General features: G+C 39.5%; 1 protein-coding gene across 1 annotated transcript in view; it reads left to right on the top strand.

The window, feature by feature from the left end:
* The window catches only part of LOC128656945 (24-hydroxycholesterol 7-alpha-hydroxylase), a 360,073-nt gene that overhangs the window by 295,348 nt on the left and 37,167 nt on the right, over nt 1-27,558 (top strand). Inside the window, exon 11 of the mRNA XM_053711138.1 lies at nt 21,839-21,926. Coding sequence (XP_053567113.1) covers nt 21,839-21,926 — 88 coding nt within the window. The remainder of the gene's footprint in view (nt 1-21,838; nt 21,927-27,558) is intronic.

Below are 27,558 nucleotides of genomic sequence, written 5' to 3'. Positions count from 1 at the left end.
CCTTAGGAAGAAAACCAGGTTTGGTACGCAACACTACCTTATCGGAATGAAAAATAAGATAAGGAGAATCACATTGTAATGCTGAAAGCTCAGAAACTCTGCGAGCAGAAGAAATAGCAACCAAAAATAAAACTTTCCAAGATAACAACTTAATATCTATGGAATGCATAGGTTCAAACGGAACCCCTTGAAGAACTTTAAGAACTAAATTCAAACTCCAAGGAGGAGCAATCGGTCTAAACACAGGCCTGATCCTAGTCAGAGCCTGACAAAAGGATTGAACATCCGGAATATCTGCCAGATGTTTGTGTAGCAAAATAGATAGAGCAGAAATCTGTCCCTTTAAGGAACTTGCTGACAATCCCTTCTCCAATCCTTCTTGGAGAAAGGACAAAATCCTATGAATCCTAATCTTACTCCATGAGTAACCCTTGGATTCGCACCAATAAAGATATTTACGCCATATCTTATGGTAAATCTTTCTAGTAACAGGCTTACGTGCCTGAATCAAGGTATCAATAACCGAATCAGAGAACCCTTGCTTAGATAAAATCAAGTGTTCAATCTCCAAGCAGTCAGCTGTAGAGAAACTAGATTCGGATGATGGAAGGGTCCCTGAATGAGAAGGTCCTGCCTCAATGGAAGCTTCCACGGTGGCAGAGATGACATGTCCACCAGGTCGGCATACCAAGTCCTGCGAGGCCACGCAGGAGCGATGAGAATCACTGAAGCCCTCTCCTGTTTGATCCGAGCAATCACCCGGGGGAGGAGAGCTATTGGTAGAAACACATAAGCTAGGTTGAACGACCAAGGCACTGCCAAGGCATCTATCAGTTCGGCCTGAGGATCCCTGGACCTGGATCCGTATCTCGGGAGCTTGGCTTTCTGAGGAGATGCCATAAGATCCAGCTCCGGCCTGCCCCATCTGAGAATCAGGGTGGCAAAGACCTCCGGATGGAGTTCCCATTCCCTCGGATGAAACGTCTGTCTGCTCAAAAAATCCGCTTCCCAGTTGTCCACTCCTGGGATGTAGATTGCTGACAGATAACAAGAGTGAGCCTCCGCCCACCAAATTATCTTGGATACTTCTGTTATCGCTATGGAACTCCTTGTACCCCCTGATGATTGATGTAAGCCACAGTCGTGATGTTGTCCGACTGAAACCGGATAAATTTGGCCGAAGCCAACTGAGGCCAAGCCTGAAGCGCATTGAATATTGCTCTCAATTCCAGAATATTGATTGGAAGTAGAGACTCCGACCGAGTCCGCACACCCTGAGCCTTCAGGGAATTCCAGACTGCGCCCCATCCTAGTAGACTGGTGTCTGTTGTCACTATCACCCATGAAGGTCTGCGGAAGCACGTCCCTTTGGACAGATGATCCAGCGACAACCACCAAAGAAGAGAGTCTCTTGTCTCCTGATCCAGATCTATCTGAGGAGACAAATTTGCATAATCTCCATTCCACTGTCTGAGCATGATCAGTTGAAGAGGTTTGAGATGAAAACGAGCAAACAGAATGATTTCCATTGCCGCCACCATCAATCCAATTACCTCCATGCACTGAGCCTCTGATGGCCGAGGATTGGACTGAAGGACTCGGCAAGTATTCAGAATCTTTAACTTTCTGACATCGGTCAAGAAGATTTTCATGAAAGGAACCCTTGTCTGTGGAATTAGTGAACTCTTTTCTAGATTCACTTTCCACCCGTGAGTCCTTAGAAAGGACAGAACCATGTCGGTATGAGACTTTGTCAGTTGATAAGACGAAGCCTGGATCAGAATATCGTCCAGATAAGGCGCCACTGCAATGCCCCGAGGTCTGAGAACCGCCAGCAGAGACCCTAGAATCTTCGTGAAGATCCTGGGTGCAGTGGCCAGTCCGAAAGGAAGAGCCATAAACTGAAAATCTTTGTCCAGGAAGGCAAACCTTAGGAATTGGTGATGATCTTTGTGGATAGGAATATGAAGATATGCATCCTTTAAGTCCACGGTAGTCATATATTGACCCTCCTGGATGAATGGAAGAATTGTCCGAATAGTTTCCATCTTGAAGGATGGAACTCTGAGAAACTTGTTTAGACTCTTGAGATCTAAAATAGGTCGGAACGTTCCCTCTTTTTTGGGAACCACGAAAAAGTTTGAGTAAAACCCCTGCCCCTGTTCCTGTTTTGGAACGGGACAAATTACTCCCATAGTGGAGAGGTCTTTTACACAATGTAAGAATGCCTCTCTTTTTGTCTGGTCTACAGACAATCGTGAAAGAAGAAACCTTCCCCTTGGGAAAGAATTTTTGAACTCCAACTGATACCCTTGAGACACGATTTCTAGTGTCCAGGGATCCTGAACATCTCTCATCCAAGCTTGGACAAAGAGAGAAAGTCTGCCCCCTACTAGATCCGGTCCCGGATCGGGGGCCGCCCCTTCATGCTGTCTTGGGAGCAGCAGCGGGCTTCTTGGGTTGTTTGCCCTTGTTCCAAGCCTGGTTGGGTCTCCAGGTGAGCTTGGCTTGAGGATAATTCCCTTCCTGTATAGCGGAAGAGGAAGTGGGGACTCCTTTGAAATTACGAAAGGAGCGAAAATTACTTTGTCGTCCCCTTTGCTTAGATGTCTTATCTTGAGGGAGGAGGTGACCCTTACCTCCCGTAATGTCAGAAATGATTTCTTTCAAGTCAGGCCCAAATAGGGTCTTTCCCTTGAAAGGAATAGTGAAAAGTTTGGATTTAGAGGATACATCCGCAGACCAAGATTTCAACCATAAGGCTCTGCGCGCTAAAATGGAAAATCCTGCATTTTTAGCCGCCAATTTGGCGATCTGAAAGGCGGCATCCATGACAAAAGAATTAGCCAGCTTAAGGGCCTTAATTCTATCCATTATCTCCTCTAAAGAAGTCTCAGTCTTAAGAGACTCTTCTAAGGCTTCAAACCAAAAGGCAGCCACAGTTGTGACTGGTACAATGCAGGCCGTCGGTTATAATATTAAACCTTGATGAACAAATAGCTTTTTTAGAAGACCCTCCAACTTTTTATCCATAGGGACTTTGAAAGCACAACTGTCCTCAATAGGGATAGTCGTATGCTTAGCCAGGGTAGAAATAGCTCCCTCCACCTTAGGGACCGTCTGCCAAGAGTCCCGAATGGTGTCAGCTATAGGGTAACAATTTCCGAAATTCTCTTAGGAACCGGAAAGACATCAGAGTAAGAAGGAACTTCTAAGTATTTGTCCATCTTACACAATTTCTCTGGAGCTACCACAATAGAGTCACAGTCGTCCAGAGTCATCAAAACCTTCCGCAGCAACAGGCAGAGGTGTTCCAGTTTAAATCTGAAGGACATGACGTCCGAATCTGTCTGAGGCAACACACTACCTGAGTCAGACAGTTCCCCCTCAGAAAGGGTCTCCCTACCCCCCAATTCAGATCCCTGGGAGGGTACATCTGTGAGAGTGGATGACATAACTGCATCCATATCCTGCAGAGTAAATGACGCAGACACCGTTGAAGAACATGGCATTACTTGCGCGGGCGTTAAAGGCTGTGACACTTTGGGAGAAAGCTGCGGCATTCCCTGAATCTCATCAGTCTGAGGACATTCATTAGACATATCTTTATTAAAGATAATTTGCTCTCTACACTGTAAAGCCCTCTCAATACATGGAGGACAAAGTGTAACAGGGGGTTCCACAATGGCATCTAAACACATAGGGCATGTACTTTGTTCGAGGTCATCCATGATAACAGAACAAACAAAGCAATCTTGGTCAATTCACAGATAATATATTATTCAGAAAAACTAGAGTACTGTGTCTTTAAATAATAACGACTGCTACTATTCGATAAACAATTGAGTAGTTTTACTACTTTTGCCCCTGAGTTGTTAGGCTTTTTTACCAGAAAAGAAAAAAGGAACAGTCACCTCGCCACAGCTCTGCTGCGGCTCCTACCTGCCCCCACTTGCTTGACACTGACACCTCTTATTCGGCGCACCTAGGATCGCTTGTAATTATTTCACAACAAGCGAACTTAGGGGCCGTGAAAAGTTATTGCCATCCGGAGCCCAATAGAAGGGATACTGCGCAGGAAGCGTGCGAATGAGAAGCCCCGCCCTCATGGGCGTAAACATAACCCCGCAGCTCCGTGGCATATACACACACTGAACCGCCATTAACCGGAGTCTAAAACAAGCCAAACACTTTTGCCACAATCTCTCGCGTCAGCCAGCTCTGTATGTTTTACACCTTCCACCATTAAACATAGAGTGCCCAATAACGTACACAGTGTATAAACACCCTTCATTCCCCAGCGCTTCTAGTTTATCTTGTCTAGAATGTCTGCAGGAAACAAGCAATGTGTCGGTTCTCGTTTTAACTAATGCGAATCTGCATATTGTTAAAGAGAAGCCTTTTAGCCCCTAATCTCTGATAGAGAACAAACAAGAAAAAGGCAAAGTACAGTCAATTCTGATATATGCTTTTTGCAGATCTCCCAGAATAAAAGACTGCACTTACCTCCATGCTGAGGAACAGCATGATAATTCACAGTGTCAAGAGGTCCTCTCTTCCTCCTGAGTTCCTGTGAAGATAGAAGGGTCTTAGTTACGTTTCCTCTAAGGCCATCACATCAGAGCAGCAGAAGAATGGGAGGCGCAGTGAGGCTAAAACCCCACCAGTTCCCATAGCCAAAAGGCTATAACTGCAGAAGCTGCTCTAAAGGAAAATAGTACACTTTGGCACCATTTAAAAATAAAAAAACTCTTGATTGAAGAATCAAAACTAACACCTCACTTTACCTCTCTCCTGTCTACTAACACAGGCAAAGAGAATGACTGGGTTGGGGAGGAAGGGAGGAGCTATTTGTGCAGCTCTGCTGTGGAGCTCTTTGTCTCCTCCTGCTGACCGGGAGGCGATATCCCATAAGTAAGAATGAAATCCGTGGACTCGTCATATCTTGTAAAAGAAACAACATATTAACAGGTAACAACAGTGTACCAGACGTGCCACACTCATTGTCAGTGGAAATCTCTAAACCTTGTAGGAATAATAATATGCAAGTCCATGGGTCCTATAATCATGAGACCCTCATCTTGGATCCGTCTGTAGCTCATCTCATATCACCTATGCTTGGGACCTGGTACTGGGTCAGATGTGTCTGAATGTTTGATTACAGTTTATCAATAAACTTAGTCACATACAAACGTGCACGGTATCTTTTCATATTTTGTCTTGCAGTATATCAATAAAACATAATTTATGCTTACCTGATAAATTTATTTCTCTTGTAGTGTATCCAGTCCACGGATCATCCATTACTTATGGGATATTAACTCCTCCCCAACAGGAAGTGCAAGAGGATTCACCCAGCAGAGCTGCTATATAGCTCCTCCCCTAACTGCCATTACCAGTCATTCGACCGAAAACATGCAGAGAAAGGAAAACCATAGGGTGCAGTGGTGACTGTAGTTTAATGGAAAAATTACCTGCCTTAAAGTGACAGGGCGGGCCGTGGACTGGATACACTACAAGAGAAATAAATTTATCAGGTAAGCATAAATTATGTTTTCTCTTGTTAAGTGTATCCAGTCCACGGATCATCCATTACTTATGGGATACCAATACCAAAGCTAAAGTACACGGATGACGGGAGGGACAGGCAGGCTCTTTATACGGAAGGAACCACTGCCTGAAGAACCTTTCTCCCAAAAACAGCCTCCGAAGAAGCAAAAGTGTCAAATTTGTAAAATTTGGAAAAAGTATGAAGAGAAGACCAAGTTGCAGCCTTGCAAATCTGTTCAACAGAAGCCTCATTCTTAAAGGCCCAAGTGGAAGCCACAGCTCTAGTAGAATGTGCTGTAATTCTTTCAGGAGGCTGCTGTCCAGCAGTCTCATAGGCTAACCGTATTATGCTACGAAGCCAAAAGGAGCTTTTTGACCTCTCCTCTGACCAGAATAAACGACAAACAGGGAAGACGTTTGTCGAAAATCCTTAGTTGCCTGTAGATAAAATTTCAGGTCACGGACTACATCTAGATTGTGTAGCAGACGTTCCTTTTTCGAAGAAGGATTAGGACACAAAGATGGAACCACAATCTCTTGATTGATATTCCTGTTAGTGACCACCTTAGGTAGGAACCCAGGTTTAGTACGCAGAACTACCTTGTCTGAATGAAAAATCAGATAAGGAGAATCACAATGTAAGGCAGATAACTCAGAGACTCTTCGAGCCGAGGAAATCGCCATTAAAAACAGAACTTTCCAAGATAACAACTTGATATCAATGGAATGAAGGGGTTCAAACGGAACCCCCTGTAAAACATTAAGAACTAAGTTCAAACTCCATGGTGGAGCAACAGTTTTAAACACAGGCTTGATCCTAGCTAAAGCCTAACAAAAAGCTTGAACGTCCGGAACTTCTGACAGACGTTTGTGTAAAAGAATGGACAGAGCTGAAATCTGTCCCTTTAAGGAACTAGCGGATAAACCCTTTTCTAAACCTTCTTGTAGAAAAGACAATATCCTCGGAATCCTAACCTTACTCCATGAGTAACTCTTGGATTCGCACCAATATAAGTATTTGCGCCATATCTTATGGTAAATCTTTCTGGTAACAGGCTTCCTAGCCTGTATTAAGGTATCAATAACTGACTCAGAAAAACCACGTTTTGATAAAATCAAGCGTTCAATTTCCAAGCAGTCAGCTTCAGAGAAATTAGATTTTGATGTTTGAAGGGACCCTGGATCAGAAGGTCCTGTTTCAGAGGTAGCGACCAAGGTGGACAGGATGACATGTCCACTAGATCTGCATACCAAGTCCTGCGTGGCCATGCAGGTGCTATTAGAATCACTGATGCTCTCTCCTGTTTGATTCTGGCAATCAATCGAGGAAGCATCGGGAAGGATGGAAACACATAAGCCATCCCGAAGGTCCAAGGTGCTGTCAAAGCATCTATCAGAACCGCTCCCGGATCCCTGGATCTGGACCCGTAACGAGGAAGCTTGGCGTTCTGTCGAGACGCCATGAGATCTATCTCTGGTTTGCCCCAACGTCAAAGTATTTGGGCAAAGACCTCCGGATGAAGTTCCCACTCCCCCGGATGAAAAGTCTGACGACTTAAGAAATCCGCCTCCCAGTTCTCCACTCCCAGGATGTGGATTGCTGACAGGTGGCAAGAGTGAGACTCTGCCCAGCGAATTATCTTTGATACTTCCATCATTGCTAGGGAGCTTCTTGTCCCTCCCTGATGGTTGATGTAAGCTACAGTCGTGATGTTGTCCGACTGAAACCTGATGAACCCCCGAGTTGTTAACTGGGGCCAAGCCAGAAGGGCATTGAGAACTGCTCTCAATTCCAGAATGTTTATTGGTAGGAGACTCTCCTCCTGATTCCATTGTCCCTGAGCCTTCAGAGAATTCCAGACAGCGCCCCAACCTAGTAGGCTGGCGTCTGTTGTTACAATTGTCCAGTCCGGCCTGCTGAATGGCATCACCCTGGACAGATGTGGCCGAGAAAGCCACCATAGAAGAGAATTTCTGGTCTCTTGATCCAGATTCAGAGTAGGGGACAAGTCTGAGTAATCCCCATTCCACTGACTTAGCATGCACAATTGCAGCGGTCTGAGATGTAGGCGTGCAAAGGGTACTATGTCCATTGCTGCTACCATTAAGCCGATCACCTCCATGCATTGAGCTACTGACGGGTGTTGAATGGAATGAAGGACACGGCATGCATTTTGAAGCTTTGTTAACCTGTCTTCTGTCAGGTAAATCTTCATTTCTACAGAATCTATAAGAGTCCCCAAGAAGGGAACTCTTGTGAGTGGAAAGAGAGAACTCTTCTTTTCGTTCACCTTCCATCCATGCGACCTTAGAAATGCCAGTACTAACTCTGTATGAGACTTGGCAGTTTGAAAGCTTGAAGCTTGTATCAGAATGTCGTCTAGGTACGGAGCTACCGCAATTCCTCGCGGTCTTAGTACCGCCAGAAGAGCACCCAGAACCTTTGTGAAGATTCTTGGAGCCGTAGCCAATCCGAATGGAAGAGCTACAAACTGGTAATGCCTGTCTAGAAAGGCAAACCTTAGATACCGGTAATGATCTTTGTGAATCGGTATGTGAAGGTAAGCATCCTTTAAATCCACTGTGGTCATGTACTGACCCTTTTGGATCATGGGTAAAATTGTCCGAATAGTTTCCATTTTGAACGATGGAACTCTTAGGAATTTGTTTAGGATCTTTAAATCCAAGATTGGCCTGAAAGTTCCCTCTTTTTTGGGAACCACAAACAGATTTGAGTAAAACCCTTGTCCTTGTTCCGACCGCGGAACCGGATGGATCACTCCCATTAATAAAAGATCTTGTACGCAGCGTAGAAACGCCTCTTTCTTTATTTGGTTTGTTGACAACCTTGACAGATGAAATCTCCCTCTTGGGGGAGAGAATTTGAAGTCTAGAAGGTATCCCTGAGATATGATCTCTAACGCCCAGGGATCCTGGACATCTCTTGCCCAAGCCTGGGCGAAGAGAGAAAGTCTGCCCCCCACTAGATCCGTTCCCGGATCGGGGGCCCTCGATTCATGCTGTCTTAGGGGCCGCAGCAGGTTTCCTGGCCTGCTTGCCCTTGTTCCAGGACTGGTTAGGTCTCCAGCCTTGTCTGTAGCGAGCAACAGCTCCTTCCTGTTTTGGTGCAGAGGAAGTTGATGCTGCTCCTGCTTTGAAATTACGAAAGGAACGAAAATTAGACTGTCTAGCCTTAGGTTTGGCTCTGTCTTGAGGCAGGGCATGGCCTTTACCTCCTGTAATGTCAGCGATAATTTCTTTCAACCCGGGCCCGAATAAGGTCTGCCCTTTGAAAGGTATATTAAGCAATTTAGATTTAGAAGTAACGTCAGCTGACCAGGATTTTAGCCACAGTGCTCTGCGTGCCTGAATGGCGAATCCGGAATTCTTAGCCGTAAGTTTAGTTAAATGTACTACGGCATCTGAAATAAATGAGTTAGCTAACTTAAGGGCTTTAAGCTTGTGTGTAATCTCATCTAATGGAGCTGATTCAAGTGTCTCTTCCAGAGACTCAAACCAAAATGCTGCTGCAGCCGTGACAGGCGCAATGCATGCAAGAGGTTGCAATAAAAAACCTTGTTGAACAAACATTTTCTTAAGGTAACCTAACTTTTTATCCATTGGATCTGAAAAGGCACAGCTATCCTCCACCGGGATAGTGGTACGCTTAGCTAAAGTAGAAACTGCTCCCTCCACCTTAGGGACCGTTTGCCATAAGTCCCGTGTGGTGGCGTCTATTGGAAACATCTTTCTAAATATCGGAGGGGGTGAGAACGGCACACCGGGTCTATCCCACTCCTTAGTAACAATTTCAGTAAGTCTCTTAGGTATAGGAAAAACGTCAGTACTCGCCGGTACCGCAAAATATTTATCCAACCTACACATTTTCTCTGGTATTGCAACTGTGTTACAATCATTCAGAGCCGCTAACACCTCCCCTAGTAATACACGGAGGTTTTCCAGCTTAAATTTAAAATTTGAAATATCTGAATCCAGTTTGTTTGGATCAGAACCGTCACCCGCAGAATGAAGCTCTCCGTCCTCATGTTCTGCAAATTGTGACGCAGTGTCTGACATGGCCCTAATATTATCAGCGCACTCTGTTCTCACCCCAGAGTGATCACGCTTACCTCTTAGTTCTGGTAATTTAGCCAAAACTTCAGTCATAACAGTAGCCATATCCTGTAAAGTGATTTGTAATGGCCGCCCAGATGTACTCGGCGCTACAATATCACGCACCTCCCGAGCGGGAGATGCAGGTACTGACACGTGAGGCGAGTTAGTCGGCATAACTCTCCCCTCGTTGTTTGGTGAAATATGTTCAATTTGTACAGATTGACTTTTATTTAAAGTAGCATCAATACAGTTAGTACATAAATTTCTATTGGGCTCCACTTTGGCTTTAGCACATATAGCACAGATATCTTCCTCTGAATCAGACATGTTTAACACACTAGCAAATAAACTAGCAACTTGGAAATACTTTTCAAGTAATTTACTATAATATGAAAACGTACTGTGCCTATAAGAAGCACAGAAAAAGTTATGACAGTTGAAAATTAATAAACTGAAAAGTTATAGCATCAAATCTTTGTAAAAAACACAATTTTAGCAAAGGATTGCTCCCATTAGCAAAGGATAACTAACCCTGATAGCAGAAAAAAAATACAGAAATAAACGTTTTTTTTATCACAGTCAACTACAATCTCACAGCTCTGCTGTGAGTGATTACCTCACTCAAAACAAGTTTTGAAGACCCCTGAGTTCTGAACCGGATCATGCAGGGAAGACAATAAACTTCTGACTGAATTTTTTGATGCGTAGCAAAAGCACCTCTCCCCCTCACACATAACAGTGAGAGAGATCAGTAAACTGTCATAAATTAAATAAAACGACTGCTAAGTGGAAAAAAATAGTGCCCAAAACATTTTTTCACCCAGTACCTCAGAAAATTAAACGATTTTACATGCCAGCAAAAAACGTTTAACATTAATAAATTGAGTGTTATTAAAAAGCCTGTTGCTAGTCCCTGCAAAATAGGCTAAAGTCTTATGCATACAGTATAATTCCAGTGAAGTGCCATTCCCCAGAATACTGAAGTGTAAAATATACATACATGACAGCCTGATACCAGTTGCTGCTACTGCATTTAAGGCTGAGTTTACATTATTAGAAATAAAAAAGAGGGCACCACATAGCGTAATATTGTTGACTCAAGATCCAAATGGGTGGTTATTGTTGTCGCTTACCAGAGATCAATGCACCGTATTATAACCGGTGCTGACAGGCAGGCTAACACTTTCAGTGGTTAGCACACTGGGTGGCCTCAGGCAGGCTGTACACAGGTGGTACTCAGCGTTCACTTGATTTGGATTCAATATCACTCACAATTTAGGATTGATGGCAGTTTCTCATTTTTTGGAACAGGATCCCTTTTTACCTGGGGACCAAAGAACATTCATTCTGGAATGTATTAAATACATTTTACAACATAATTATTTCTTATATCTGGATCGATACTATTTACAGACAAAGGGAACGGCCATGGGTACCAGGTTCGCCCCAAGTTTCGCGAATCTCTTCATGGGTTATTTTGAGGAGATCTACATACATCAAGCGAACCTTGGGGAGAGCCTGGTATTCTATGGCCGTTACATAGACGATCTCATTTTAATTTGGAATGGCAGTTTTGAAACAGCAGAATCATTTATAACACAACTCAACAATAACAATATGGGGATCACGTTTACAGCCAACATTCAACCAGATGCAATAGAATATTTAGATCTGATACTCAGCTGGGGTCCCAATTGGTCCATCTCATCAAAAACATTTTTTAAAGATGTTGATAGCAACAGCTATTTAGAATACCACAGCAACCACCACAGAAGTTGGATTAACAACGTACCGTATAGTCAGTTCAGACGCATTAGGAGAAACTGTTCAGATTTTAACATCTTTCTTGAACAAAGTCAGATTATTTACAATAGATTTATAGAAAGGAATTACCCAGTCCACATTTTAGATAACGCACTAACAAGAACAAAAAGGTTAAACAGAAATGAGATATTATCTGACAATAACAAAAACAAAAGAACAAACAATAGTTCAACAAACCAAGATGAGACTATGTTCATTACACAATACAATAACAATTTTCAAAAAATAAATCAGATAATACACAAACATTGGCATGTCATCCAAAGGGATCCGGTTTTAAGAAATATTGTACAAGATAGACCAAAGATAGTTTACAGGAGGGCTCCCACCTTGAGAAGTAAACTAGCACCAAGCAAAATAGTTAAACATATACAACACCGATCCAAGATCAACACACAAACCAAAAATGGTATATTTGGTCTACAAGGAACATACAAATGTGGAAAAACCAGTTGTAATTCTTGTCAATATATCAAACATGGTAGTAAATCTTTCAGATCCCACACCACTGGTGATACATATCCCATTCAGGGCTTTTACAACTGCAATTCTTCTTTTGTGGTTTACCTATTGGAATGTATATGCGGCCTACAATATGTAGGCCGCACCTGTAGAAAAGTCAAAACAAGGTGGGGAGAACACCTGCGTAATTGTAAAAACTGTAAAAAAACGAAAATCAAACACAGTGTGCCAAATCATTGTCTAAGCAAACATCAAGGCAATCCATACACTTTCAAATACACACCTATAGATTTCATCCCTAGGTCTGCAGATTACAATAGAACGAATAAACTCAGACAACGAGAAACTTTTTGGATTTTTAAGTTAAAAACACTTTTTCCTGATGGCTTAAATGCGAATTTAGATTTAGCAGCATTTAATTAACAATCGAAGTTAAGACAAAAGATAGAATTTATTTGTTCAAACACTCATACAGTACACTGAACTAGTCTGAATAACGTTGATATACTGGACACTTTAAATACATCAGAATAATTTTAACATCTTGAATCAGCCTATACACCTAGTCGCTATAACCAATAGCAGTCTCATAATCCTACTGGACTTTATCATTGTCTGATTAACTTTGGCTTACTAGCCACATTAGATACATCAGATGCTTATAAACTTTTTGAAATACAAATTAATCAACTTTGGCTCACTAGCCACATTAGATACATCAGATGTTTATAAAAATCTATAAAAAAAAATTTTTTTTAAATACAAATCAAAAATTAATTCCTCAAATAAAGAATACAAATAAAGGATATTTTTACCCTTTTGTTTTGATTACAAAAGTTCAGACATCACAGGATCAAATTCAGCTAAATAATAATAAAATCAGCTAAACAACAAAAGGTCTACGCTATAACCACTCGTTACTATGCGTTAGACTATATACACACATAAAAACACTAGTTGTTTTATGAACATGTATGTTTGTTTTATAACATTTGCATGCAAAAAAACCTCTGTGTATTATGATCCACAGCTGGGGGTCGCACTTCATTTTAGATATCAATTTTATTACACTAATTAATCGGGCGCATCATACGAAATTGAGCGTTGAATAAACATAACACGATTCATATATTGCATCTTTTGCAATCACTTTATTCTATTTATTGGTATTTAAAATCCATCTGGCCAAATGGAGTTGGGTACATACATTTCACTTACATACACACATCATTGTATTTATCTGTTTGTTTAAAATAACATTTCTGGTTTAGGTTCAACACACATCACATCTTCTACACACACTCACACACGCACCAATTTTAGTTTTTAGAATAAGATAATAAACAACACATCCCCCAAGTGACTTCAAACATGAGCTATTTAGCCAGTAGTTTCTTCGATTTCAAATTTCACTTTCACTTTTTTTATATGAGGGTTCACTCGGTTTAAACAAAATCATATACGACTTATTTTTCATTAAGATCTGCGAATCACACATTACATTGCAAACGTTTATGTAGGCACACTATAACACATTGGCGATTATTGTAGCAGATTGTGAGGGGACCCTTTAAATTGTTTTAAATTGTTTTAAATTGTTTTATTTATATTTATGGGTCTTTTGGGATATACAATGCTAAGGTTAATGATGTTCACAGGTTACCAAGCCCAATTAGCACAAATGGGATACAGAGTATCCATTCACAGCCCATTGGTTCTTGCTGAAAACCATGACAACTTCCGTTTTTAATTGTATATAAGATTGTTATCTTAAAAAATTTGTATCCATTGTTTGTATGCCTGAAGAAAAGACCGGTGTAGGTCTAGAAACGCGTAGCAGTTTGTATGGATTAAAACTCATTTATTTTATACACGGAAGTTGTCCTTTGTTCTCTTTTGATCCTTCCTGGTAAAAGTGCCAAAGTGTTTGATCCACCGCAGTGTCTCCTTCCTGGTAAAGGTTTCAAAGTGTCCGATCCACCGCAGTGTCTCACTCATTAGCTGCACAGACGCATACCAAATCAAGTGAACGCTGAGTACCACCTGTGTACAGCCTGCCTGAGGCCACCCAGTGTGCTAACCACTGAAAGTGTTAGCCTGCCTGTCAGCACCGGTTATAATACGGTGCATTGATCTCTGGTAAGCGACAACAATAACCACCCATTTGGATCTTGAGTCAACAATATTACGCTATGTGGCGCCCTCTTTTTTATTTCTAATTACAGATATCTCCTTCCCGAAGACCAGAGGAGCTTTGCCGCCAGCACATCTGATTGCCTTACAAGATTAGCACCATCATCTCATATGAACTTTATGGTTTGTTCTTAGACCAATATCACTTATTAACATTTTTTTCAGCGCACCCCGATCACGGTTCCCCTAGGGGTTCCCCTCTCATGACTTTTGAGTTTACATTATATCGGTATGGCAGAATTTTCTCATCAATTCCATTGTCAGAAAATAATAAGCTGCTACATACCTCTTTGCAGATTAATCTGCCCGCTGTCCCCTGATCTGAAGTTTACCTCTCCTCAGATGGCCGAGAAACAGCAATATGATCTTAACTACTCCGGCTAAAATCATAGAAAAACTCAGGTAGATTCTTCTTCAAATTCTACCAGAGAAGGAATAACACACTCCGGTGCTATTATAAAATAACAAACTTTTGATTGAAGGTATGAAACTAAGTATAATCACCACAGTCCTCTCACACATCCTATCTATTCGTTGGGTGCAAGAGAATGACTGGTAATGGCAGTTAGGGGAGGAGCTATATAGCAGCTCTGCTGGGTGAATCCTCTTGCACTTCCTGTTGGGGAGGAGTTAATATCCCATAAGTAATGGATGATCCGTGGACTGGATACACTTAACAAGAGAAAAAGGATACTGTTGGGTGGCCTAAAGTAAAACATTTTCAGGCGGACCCTCGTTGCAAGTCAAAGAGTAGTTAGTCAGGAATTTTTAGATATCTTGAACAGGGCGGCCCATTTATAATAAATTTCTGGAACTCTGTGTTTCATTTCATAAGAGGAGCTGATATTAAGACACCGGAGTTGGTTGTTGAAGATCTTGAGGTTGATGCCTCTTATTGGGAGGGTTTTTAGCGATGTCACTCCAAGTTTTGTGTTTTGAAGATTGAGGCAACAAACTTTTCGATCTAGGAGATAGTGAAGTGTCCGTTATATTAGTGTTTAGCTGGGTAATGTAGAGTCTGTTGCAGAAGGTGGTGATGTCTTCTGTTTGGGTACAGTCAAATCTTCTTCCGTTTTTAACAACTTGGACTTGTACAGGAAACCCCCACCTATAGGGTATGTTCAAATTTCGGAGATGTAGAGTGAGAGCATTCAATTCTCTTCTCTTTTGCAATGTTCTTATTGAAAGATCTGCAAAAAACTTGACTTTTGAACCTTGGTATTGGAAAGAAATTTGTTGGCAGGCTTGCTGCAGAATTAGTTCTTTCTCCTGGAATTTTGTAAAACAAATTACTACATCTCTAGGCGGGTTGTTTTCTGAAGGTCTCGGTTTTAGAGAGTAATGTGCTCTTTCCATTTGTATAGAAGAGGAGTTTGGGTATTCATCCCCCAGTAATGATCGAAATAGGCCATCTAGGTAGTTATGTAGATGAGGGCCTAAAACAGCTTTGGGAATTCCTTTTATTCGTATATTAATACGCCTCGTCCTGTTCTCTATGTCATCTAGTTTAGTTTCTAATTCCATTATTTGCTTTTGCTGAATGCGCATTTTATTTGACATTGATAGTATTTCAGATGTTATTTCTTCTCTATCTCTCTCAAGAGTTTCCACTCTTATACCTAGATCGTTTAATTCTTTTTTGAGGTCCGCACACTTCTCCTTTATACAGGATTTCACCTGGTTTATAAGAGATTCCATCGCTTTGAGAATGATGGGGCCTCATTCATTTGACTCTGTTTCTCTATCAGGGGATTGAAGCATTGAACAATTAGTATCATGCGTAATGTCTGAGGTATGGTCAGAGATATTGATTGGGCTTTTGCTTGTCTAAAGCTTTAAAGAAGGTATTTACAGTGCCCAGGTGAACTTTAAGTTGCTTGTCCTGTTTAGCTAACTTCCTTGAAGTCATGTTGTGAATGGGATTTGCTGCCTTAGTATAGTAATTCTAAAGTCTTTACGCATCTTTTAGTGTTGTTAACACAATGGTGGTATGTATAGATATGAAATATGTCAGTTTTCTTCTTGTGAAGAGGGTACCCTTTTTCTTTCTTTCTGATTAGTAGGATTATTACATATAGTGAAATTTAAGGTCTCTGGTAGGTCTAAACATGTTGTTAAGCACAATGCAGTGATGATGGATCATAAGCTTGACCTGCGTGTGTCTCCATTAGCCACGTGGGCCTCACATCTGCATCGCCCGCTGTTTTGCAAAGTATAATCTGGGTGTGATAATGATTATTAGCGTGCATCTATAAGCATTGATGGTATCATGTGTGCCGCTAAGTCCCTTACCCAGTGAAGATCTGCGATCCGCCTCTCACCTGCTTCACCTTTCAAATTCAGGCGCCTGCCATGTTATTGCTATCCGATTTATGTAGGCCACAATCTCCGCGGCTGTTCTCAGTAGATGACCGAGCTGCTTAAAGCTGCAGCAGCGATATCGCCTGATCAGACACCTTTTCCCACCTCTCCTGGGCCAATTCAGTAGCCGAGTATGCTGGATTTAGAGCCTTACAGCTTACCACTATCAGGAGCTTCAGTAAGGTGCAGACATCTTAAACAGCGGTCCGGCTCCGCCCCCCATATTTTATATATTTTTATAGAATATATATCCTTATTAGAACACACTATACTTACATTTGAAGCGCTATTCTCTCTCAATGCTTTCTCTTTATGAATTCCTACTTGCTGGTGGTAGCAAGCTCCTTTTGAGAATTGGCAGCCACAAGTATGTTATTCATGTTAATACAGTAGGCTTAAAATAACGACCCCTATTTTTTTGTACATAATATAGTGTTAAAGAGATATTAACCCAATTTTTTCTTTAATGATTCCGATAGAGCATGCAATTTTAAGCAACTTTCTAATTTACTCCTATTTGCAATTTGTCTTTGTTCTCTTGCTATCTTTATTTAAAAAGCAGGAATGTGAAGCTTAGGAGCTGGCCCATTTTTGGTTCAGAACCTGGGTTATGCTTGCTTATTGGTTTGGTAAATGTAGCCACCAGTAAGCAAGCGCTATTCATGGTGCTGAACCTAAAATGGGCTGGCTTCTAAGCTTTACATTCCTGCTTTTTAAATAAAAATAGCAAGAGAATTAAGAATAATTGATAATAGGAGTAAATTTAAAAATTGCATGCTCTATTTGAATCATGAAAGAAAAAAATTTGGGTTTAGTATCCCTTTAACCCCTTTATGACCACAGCACATTTCTATTTTCTGTCCGTTTGGGACCAAGGCTATTTTTACATTTTTGCGGTGTTTGTGTTTAGCTGTAATTTTGCTCTTACTCATTTACTGTACCCACACATATTATATACCGTTTTTCTTGCCATTATTTTCATCATATCTTATAATTTGCTATAAAAAAAAATTACAAAATATGATGAAAAAACTGAAAAAAAAACACACTTTTTCTAACTTAGACCCCAAAATCTGTTACACATCTACAACTACCAAAAAACACCCATGCTAAATAGTTTCTAAATTTTGTCCTGAGTTTAGAAATACCCAATGTTTACATGTTCTTTGCTTTTTTGCAAGTTATAGGGCAATAAATACAAGTAGCACTTTGCTATTTCCAAAACACTTTTTTTCAAAATTAGCGCTAGTTACATTGGAACACTGATATCTTTCAGGAATCCCTGAATATCCCTTGACATGTACATAATTTGTTTTAGAAGACAACCCAAAGTATTGATCTAGGCCCATTTTGGTATATTTCATGCCACCATTTCACCGCCAAATGCGATCACAATTTTTTTCACAAACTTTAGGTTTCTCACTGAAATTATTTACAAACAGCTTGTGCAATTATGGCATACATGGTTGTAAATGCTATTCTGGGATCCCCTTTGTTCAGAAAGAGCAGACATATATAGCTGTGGCGTTGCTTTTTGGTAATTAGAAGGCCGCTAAATGCCGCTGCGCACCACACGTGTATTATACCCAGCAGTGAAGGGGTTAATTAGGGAGCTTGTAGGGAGTTTGTAGGGTTAATTTTAGCTTTAGTGTAGTATACAACCTAAAGTATTGATCTAGGCCCATTTTGGTATATTTCATGCCACCATTTCACCGCCAAATGCGATCAAATAAAAAAAAAAATCACTTTTTCACAAACTTTTTCACAAACTTTAGGTTTCTCACTGATTGGAATTGCCAATAGAATGCGAGCTCAATCCTATTGGCTGATTGCAACAGCCAATAGGATGTTTTCAACCTTAATTCCTATTGGCTGATAGAATTCTATCAGCCAATCGGAATGTAAGGGACGCCATCTTGGATGACGTCATTTAAAGGGAAACTTCATTGTTCAGAAGACGTCGTCAGAAGAAGATGCTCCGCGCCGGATGTCTTGAAGATGGAGCTGCTCCGCGCCGGTGACGTGCAGCCTCTGACGTCACTGCACGTCACTGGAGCGGCGGTATAGGGGTTAATAACTTTATTTAGTTGCGGTGGGGTCCGGGAGCGGCAGAATAGGGGTTAATAACATTATGTAGGTTGCGGCGATGTCAGGGCGGCAGATTAGGGGTGTTTAGACTCGGGGCTTATGTTAGGGTGTTAGGTGTAAACGTAACTTTTATTCTAGCATAGAAATCAATGGGATATCTGGCAGCATCGAACATAAGCTTTCGCTGCTTTCAGACTTCCATTGATTCCTATAGCATCCGCTGCCTCCAGGGTGGTGGATTGAAAAGCATGTACGCTGGGCCGGAATAGTGGCGAGCGTACCGGGTAGAAGTTTGATAACTTGCAAAAGTAGTCAGATAGTGCCGAACTTGTATTCGGAACATCTGTAATAACGTAAGCATCGATCTGTGTCGGACTGAGACCGGCGGATCGTATGTTACGTCACAGATTTCAACTTTTGCCGGTCTGTAGGCTTTGATAAATAGGGCAAATCAGGCTCGCCACAATTACGTTGCGGAATTCCGGTGTATTTGCGGTTGACGGCTTGATAAATAGGCCTCAATGCATAAACATAAAACAAAAATCTACTCCTTTTAGGAGGCTTACTAAACAGTTTAATTAGTCATTTCTAGCCATGAACTGGCCAGCTGATCCGGTAAGCAGTCAAACATTTCACATTAAATATTGTACATAACAAACATTTGTCTCCCTTACCAGTTTCTCTCTGAAAACTGTCAACAGCAATTCTCCAGCTTTACCTCCCTGGTAGCTGCCTGCTTAATATATATATATATATAAATAAAGAATAATATATATATATTATATATATTTAAAAAATCATGGATCCGTTTTTAAAAGTGCCTAAGAGGAGGAGTGATTTGGCAGCATCTCTTGATATCTTTTCTGACAATGAAAATATGTTGTTTTAAATTTAAAGGGACATGAAACCCAAATTTTTTTTTCCATGATTAAGGTAGAATATACAACTTTAAACAACTTTCCAGTTTACTTCTATTATCAAATGTGCTTCATTCTCTTGGTATCATTTGTTGAAGGAGCAGCAATGCACTACTGGTTTCTAACTGAACACATGGGTGAGCCAATGACAGTTTATATATGCAGCCACCAATCAGCAGCTAGAACCTAGGTTCTTTGCTGCTCCTGAGCTTTCCTAGATAAACCTTTCAGCAAAGGATAACAAGAGAAGAAAGCCAATTAAATAAAAGAAGTAAATTGAAAAGTTGTTTAAAAGAGTATGCTCTGTCTAAATCATGAATGCCTAACTATGACTTTACTGCCCCTTTAAGGAATTGAACGTTAGAAAAGTTTCCCTTTTTCACAGCATTGGATAGCAATATTCCGGCATGTGATGACTTTCTCATCATTGTAGACAACATCATCAAAGTGATCCACTTTGTGCTGTCTGTTCCTACAAATACTGCATGTGTGGACTGTATCTTTAGTTTGATGAACATGTACTGGAGTGATGAGAATAAGTAGACTTACAGCCAGAGGAGCTAAAGTTCTGTGCTCTGGTGTGATTATCTAAGAGGTCTTGTTGCTACTGTCAGTTCTCTCAAAGAATTTTAGAAAGGGAAATTTTAGCTTGAGAGGTGTGCAGGGTTCAAATACATTACAATATAATGCTTAAAGGGATACTAAACCCAAATCTTTTCTTTCATGATTCAGATAGAGCATGCAATTTTAAGCAACTTTCTAATTTACTCCTGTTATCAGTTTTTCTGCTCTCTCTTACTATCTTTATTTGAAAAAGAAGGCATCTAAGCTAAGGAGCCAGACAATTTTTGATTCAGAACTCTGGACAGCACTTGTTTAATGGTGGATGCTTTTACCTACCAATCAGCAAGAACAACCCAGGTTGTCAACAAAAAATGGGCCGGTTTCTAAACTTACATTCTTGCTTTTCAAATAAAGATAGCAAGAGAATGAATAAAAATGTATAATAGGGGTAAATTAGAAAGTTGCTTAAAATTGCATGCTGTATCTGAATCATGAAAGGAAAACATTGGGTTCAGTGTCCCTTTAAATAAAAATAAAAAAGATTTTGTGTGATTTTACTTCATGTCAATAAGTATTGTTTATCAGGCCCTTATTATGGAAACTCTAAAAACAATTCTAACAGTGTAATAGTGAAAACGCATTTACATCACTAATGTTCAAAATGTTATAACTATCTAATGGAATCCCAGGTACTCTTAAGATAAAATATATGTATATATATATTTCTGAAAATTACATTTAAGAGGCTAAGTAAATATTCCTCTTTTATCTGTATTAACTGATAGCAAAGGCAAAAATAATTGCGCTTAAGAAATGACAACGGGGACTGTAGCATGTAGTACCTATTTCAATATAACGCAAAGGGTTAAAGGGACAGTCAACCCAAAACTTTTAAATCATACATATAGAGTTTAAAACGATTATTATTTTTAAATGTAGCCCAATTTTCAACAATATTGAGTTAGCATGTAAAAAGACTTACTATGTTTGTTTCTGTAGTTCAAAAATGTCCGCCTGCCCCTCCCCTATTTCGTCACAAGTGTCTTCTTGCATTCACTTTTCTATTCTACACGCTTCCGGCGTTTGCACATGCGCAATGCGACAATTTTAGTCAAGGTGGAACTTTTTCAACCGGAACAGAAAGTAACCGCTCAGTACACAGCGGTTTCATATGTGATCAAGCCAAGCACAATCGTACGTCTCACATATGAAACCGCTGTGTACTGAGCGGTTACTTTCTTTTTCGGTTGAAAAAGTTCCACCTTGACAAAAATTGGCGCATTGCGCATGCGCAAACGCCGGAATCATGTAGAATAGAAAAATTAATGTGAGAAGACACTTGTTACGAAATAGGGGAAGGGGCAGGCGGACACTTTTGAACTACAGAAACAAACGTAAGTCTTTTTACATGCTAAAGCAATATTGTTGAAAATTGGGCTACATTTAAAAATAATAATCGTTTTAAACTCTATATGTATGATTTGAAAGCTGTTTTGGGTTGACTGTCCCTTTAAGCATGTTGTCTTTTGTGATGGTAAACTTAAGTAAAAGGATTCTCATAATATTAAAGAAAACCGTTAATCTATGTGATCTATTACAAGCCACCTTTCAACAAAACCCAGTATTTTGCATTAAAACCACTTTAATTTTTTTTTTTTTTTGCTGATGAAAGTTCTAAGCCTGGTTATTGCAGCTTCTCTTTTATTAAGTTGAGAACATGAATGTAACTTTTCATCACGTTCTCTATTTTTCTTTCTGATTAGGTGGTTTGCATTAATGGAAATGCAGATGATGGTTGCATTTATGCTTTACAAATATGAATTTACTCTTCTGGATCCAGTTCCAAAACAGGTACCTGTATTACCTTTTTACATTTTTACAGTATGTAATAATTTATCATTTACAAAAAAGAGAGAGAGATAGCTGGATAGCAAACAATGGGAAAATACGACTCCTTGTTGCACATTCCAACATCTCCAATAAATCCACTGCCTAAACCTATGAGCTGGAACTGAGTCAACATTAATTAGCTAGATAGTGGGTTACTGGTAATTTGTGTTCAACAAGATTTACTCTATGTGTGCCCTTTTTTTTCCTATCCATTTCTTATGTCTGTTTTTATTAGCTTAGGCTAGTAAATATGTACACATTTTTTAACCTCTTAAGGACATATGACGGAATTTTTCCGTCATAAAACAATTGAGCAAACTGAAAGCTGTGTCCTTAAAGGGTTAATCAATTATAAAAAAAAGTAATTTTTTAGTGGTTAGTGCCACATAGTTCCATATTTCTTTACTTTATCTTGTTTTCTATATTAATATTTTTAAATTGAGCTTGACCACTGGGGTGACTCCCTGTACCTTGATTGTTATGATCCATTTATCTTGTTCGGCTAGATTTATAGGTGCTTGTTAGCTTCCTGTGTGGCCTTGTTGTGAAGTTGAGATCATATACAAAATTAATTGAGCATGACTTTACTTATATTTTCTTTCTCTGTTGGTGGGTATTACAGCCATTCGAAATTTATAGTGGCATTAAATGACCAATACATGATATCATTCACAAGAAGTGAGTACTAATTGCTAAATGGTTCAAATCTAATTCAGTCACTTAGCTAGTGACCAATGAATGGAACAAACCATGTATAACCATGTATAACTTTTGTTCTGTCTGGCAAAAATGTAAGACCATTTTCCTCTTCCGGGTACAAAGCTAGAAATATGGCAAAGAGTCCATAAAGTTGGTGTAGCAATTGTTATTGTTGCTCAACGGACTAACATTCCTTTAGAGTATAGTACCTCTTTCAAAGATCCTATGGATAGAAACCTTGAAGGACTTTATTTACAATCCTTTCAACTGGCAGGCTTTATGTTTCATCCAGCTGTCAGTGTGGCTTGAAAGGCAGCAGCTACCTCTGTCTGGTGTGACAACTTTTTGAAGCTTGTTGCTGTTGAAGCATCCCTGTAGGAGATCCAGGATCACTTGAAGCTCCATAGTACTACTAACAGTTTTATCTGTTATGCAGCAATAAAGATGATTCATGTTAATGCAAAGAGTGCTGCTACGGCTGTTCTGGCAAGACAAGCTTTATGTCTTAAAAGACCAATAAATACAGTAGATTTGCATAGTCAACAAATGCATGATAACAAGATAATGCAATAGTACTTAGTCTAAACTTCAAATAAGTAGTAGATTTTGTTCTGAAAATTTTCAAAGCTATGCCTATTTCCACTCCACCTGTATCATGTCACAGCCATCAGCCAATCTAAAATGCATATACATATATTCTGTGAATTCTTGCACATGATCAGTTGGAGCTGGTGACTCAAAAAGTGTAAATATAAAAAAAACTGTGCCCATTTTCTTAATGGCAGTAAATTGGAAAGTTGTTTAAAATTGTATGCTCTATCTGAATCATGAAAGTTTAATTTTGACTTTAGTGTCCCTTTAAATTTTGGTCTGCAGGCATATGGTCTCTAAAAGCAGATTGTTAATGCTTGCCTTTCAGAAAAAAAATCATGTTTGGTCCAGGACTAGATGCAATTATTGCTACAGTCATTGGGGATAATGGAGCCTCCTTGCCACAAGACAAAAAGTCCAATAGTAAAAAGGTCTTTGTGATGATTTTGTTTCTTTTGGAAGTCCCAACATCATGGAATTGCTTCTTCCTCTAATCAATGAGCGCGTTCACCAACAACTACTTAGAAGACCAACTTTTCCTAGTCTAATAGAAGTAGACCAAGAAAACAACTCCTGTCTCCTGGACTGCATTAAGTTGCGGCCTCCATTCTAGACAAATGTCTTGTGGGATGCAAATTGAATCTGTTTTATAAAGCTTGGGAGAGTTTACAATCCAAATCTTGGCAAGGAAGACTCCTCATTTATTGGGTTCCATGAAATCCTTTAAAGGCCAGAGCCTTTCTGGCTTTTGTAGAAGATTTGGAAACAATGGTAGTGATTACTCCATTTCCCGCAATTGGACAGAATTACGAGTATACCAAAGAAAGAAGGCACCTTTTGCCTAACCTGGATCTCAAAACACTGAACAAATTACTGAAAGTTCCAACTTTCAAGATGAGACAATCCATGCTATTCTTCTTTTAGTGCAGGAGGGTTAGTTTTTGCAGGGGCAGCACTACCATTTGTGCAGCAGGTACCTTGGCATCAGGGCTCAAGTGTTGGAGGAGGAGTTGGGGGTCTGCTATACGTGTGCAGAATGTGTACAATCCTAATTCAGGGGATTCTTTTATTACTGCAGTTTGGCAGTTTATCTATCGATCGATCCTCAAAATCATTATACAGAGCAGCCTCTATATGATTACTATTGGTCACTAACTTACGGCTAGATTACGAGTTTTGCGTTATGAGGGGTGCGGTGCTAACTTGCACATTATTGTCACCGCTCACTTACCTACAGTGCTGGTATTACAGGTTTTCCTAAACCCGGCGTTAAAAGGCAAGAAGTGAGCGTAGAGCAAAATTGTGCTCCATACCGCACTCCAATACCAGTGCTGCTTAAGTCAGCGGTGAGCTGGTTGTACGTGCTCGTGCACGATTTCCCCATCGACATCAATGGGGAGAGCCGGCTGAAAAAAAGCTGCAACAACCCCCCTGTTGGGGGGGTTGTTTGTATTTTTTTACAGGTAAAAGAGCTGATTTGTTTGGGGCAATGCCCCACAAAAGGCCCTTTTAAGGGCTATTGGTAGTTTAGTTTAGGCTAGGGTTTTTTTTTTATTTTGGGGGGGCTTTTTTATTTTGATAGGGCTATTAGATTAGGTTTAATTAGTTTAAATATCTTGTAATTTGTTTTTTATTTTTTTGTAATTTAGTGGTTTTTTGTAATTTAGGTATTTATGATTAATTTTGTTAATTGTATTTAATTTAGGTAATTTATTTAATTGTACTGTAAGGTTAGATATTAGTGTAACTATGGTTAGGTTTTATTTTACAGGTAAATTTGTATTTAGTTTAGCTAGGTAGTATTTTGCACCAAGGCCCTCTGTTGAGTAGGTTAGCTACTGAGTTTAAGTCTACTTTCAACTTAAAAGATGCTAATTTGTATATTCCCATTAACACAAATTATTCAGCTATGGGCCCTCCAACTGCTGTTTCTTAATGTGTCAGCAAATGCAGAGGTTTGGGATGTCAGAGAACCCAGACTCATTTGTCCAGGATGACTGACTTGGGTTCCACTAGCGATTGCTTATTCAATCTTAAATTTAGGAATCCAATACTGCTCCAGAGGCCCTTAAGGTGTGCGGACAAGTCCTCATTTTGAGACCCTTCTTCGCACACAATTTTATAGATGAGCGTCAGTGTTTAGTTTCCTTGTGATCTATTTTCCCTGTTTAAACACATTACATATGTAACAATATATATCCATTAGAATTCCATTAGCTATCCCTGTTATTGTGCCAGTGACTTAGCACTTAGTTAACTTCAGCAAAACCTTGAATTGACAGAATTTAGAAGCGGTATTCTAATGAAACAGGGAACACTTAAACTCTTGAAAATGCATAGCTTTAATTAGCTATTCACACTTTTTTATTCAGAGTTAAAAGTTTTTGCACATAATCAGTTCACAGTTTAATAATTATGAACAATTATTAAAGGGACTTAAAGGGACACTGAACCCAAAATTTTTTATTTCGGGATTCAGATAGAGCATGCAATTTTAAGTAACTTTCTAATTTACTCCTATTATCAATTTTTCTTCGTTCTCTTGCTATCTTTATTTGAAAAAGAATGCATCTAAGCTTTTTTTTTTTGGTTCAGGACTCTGGACAGCACTTTTTATTGGTGGATGAATTTATCCACCAATCAGCAAGAACATCCCAGGTTGTTCACCAAAAATGGTCCGCATCTAAACTTAGATTCTTGCATTTCAAATAAAGATACCATGAAAATGAAGAAAATTTGATAATAGGAGTAAATTAGAAAGTTGCTTAAAATTTCATGCTCTATCTGAATCACGGGAAAAAAAATTGGGTTCAGTGTCCCTTTAAACACCTGTTGCTTTTGTGTAAGTATTGTGCTTTATCCCACTCTCCTTAGAAGGTCGAAAAAGCAAACCTATAACTTAGTTTTTCAAAATGCTGCAAATCGCCTAAACCAGCTATTTAATTTGTATCTTGCTCTTTGGCTTCTCTAGGACAGTGTTTCTCAGTTCCAGTCAGGCCAGATTTTCATGATATCTTAAAGGGACAGTCAAGTAAAAAAAAAACTTTTATGTTTCAAATAGGGCATGCAATTTTAAACAACTTTCCAATTTACTTTTATTACCAACTTTGCTTTGTTCTCTTGGTATTCTTAATTGAAAGCTAAACCTAGGAGGTTCATATGCTAATTTCTTAGACCTTGAAGGCCGCCTCTAATCTAAATGCATTTTGATAGTTTTTCACCACTAGAGGGCATTAGTTCACGTGTTTCATATAGATAACATTGAGCTCATGCACGTGAATTTACCATGGAGACAGCTCTGATTGGCTAAAATGCAAGTCTGTCAAAAGAACTGAAATAAGGGGGCAGTCTGCTGAGGCTTAGATACAAGGTAATTACAGAGGTAAAACGTGTATAATTATAACTGTGTTGGTTATGCAAAACTGGGGAATTGGTAATTAAGGGATTATCTATCTTTTAAAACAACAAAAATTCTGGTGTTGACTGTCCCTTTAACTAGGTACAGGTGGAATAATCAGCAGATGGGTGAGAGCTGTTTTAGTGTCCTTTTTAAAGGTGCATAAAAGTGCAAAAATAAAATGCTCTAATTAGTTACAGTGTTTATTATTGTAATTGTTTGTATGTAACTATGTATTCAACCCCTGCAAAGTCATCTCCAGAGCAGCTCATCACATCTGGGTGTAATCACCCGCTAGCTTCCTGTAGTGCGTTGCTGCTCATTACTCTACCTAGGTATGCTTTTCAACAAGACAACGTAAATTTGATAACAGAAGTAAATTGTTAAGTCTCTTAAAATTGCATGCTCTGCTTGAGCCACGAAACTGTAATTATTACTCTAATGTCCTTTTAAATGTTATTTTTTTTGGAAAAATAAGAATTATAAAAGCCAAAAAATTTTAACTATAAAAAAGCTATAAAAAAAACATTGAAACCTCTGTAAGTATATATATATTATATTTTCTTGTTAAATTATATATGCAGTTGAAGGGATAGTATAGTCAAAATTAAACTTTCATCTTTCATGATTCAGATAGAGAAGGCAATTTTAAGCTACTTTCTAATTTACTCCTATTATCAAATTTTCTTAATTCTCTTGGTGTCCTTATTTGAAAAAGCAAGCATGTAAGCATAGGAATGTCTAAATGTAGCCACCAATCAGCAAGCGCTACCCAGGTGCTGAACCAAAAATGGGCCGGCTTATAAGCTTACATTCGAATAAAGATACCAAAAGAACGAAGAAAAATTGACAATAGGAGTAAATTAGAAAGTTGCTTAAAATTGCATGCTCTGTCTGAATCATGAA

This window comes from Bombina bombina, chromosome 4, assembly GCF_027579735.1.
Source record: "Bombina bombina isolate aBomBom1 chromosome 4, aBomBom1.pri, whole genome shotgun sequence".
In the NCBI taxonomy this organism is placed as follows: Eukaryota; Metazoa; Chordata; class Amphibia; order Anura; family Bombinatoridae; genus Bombina; species Bombina bombina.
This window is presented reverse-complemented; position numbering and strand designations above follow the sequence as displayed.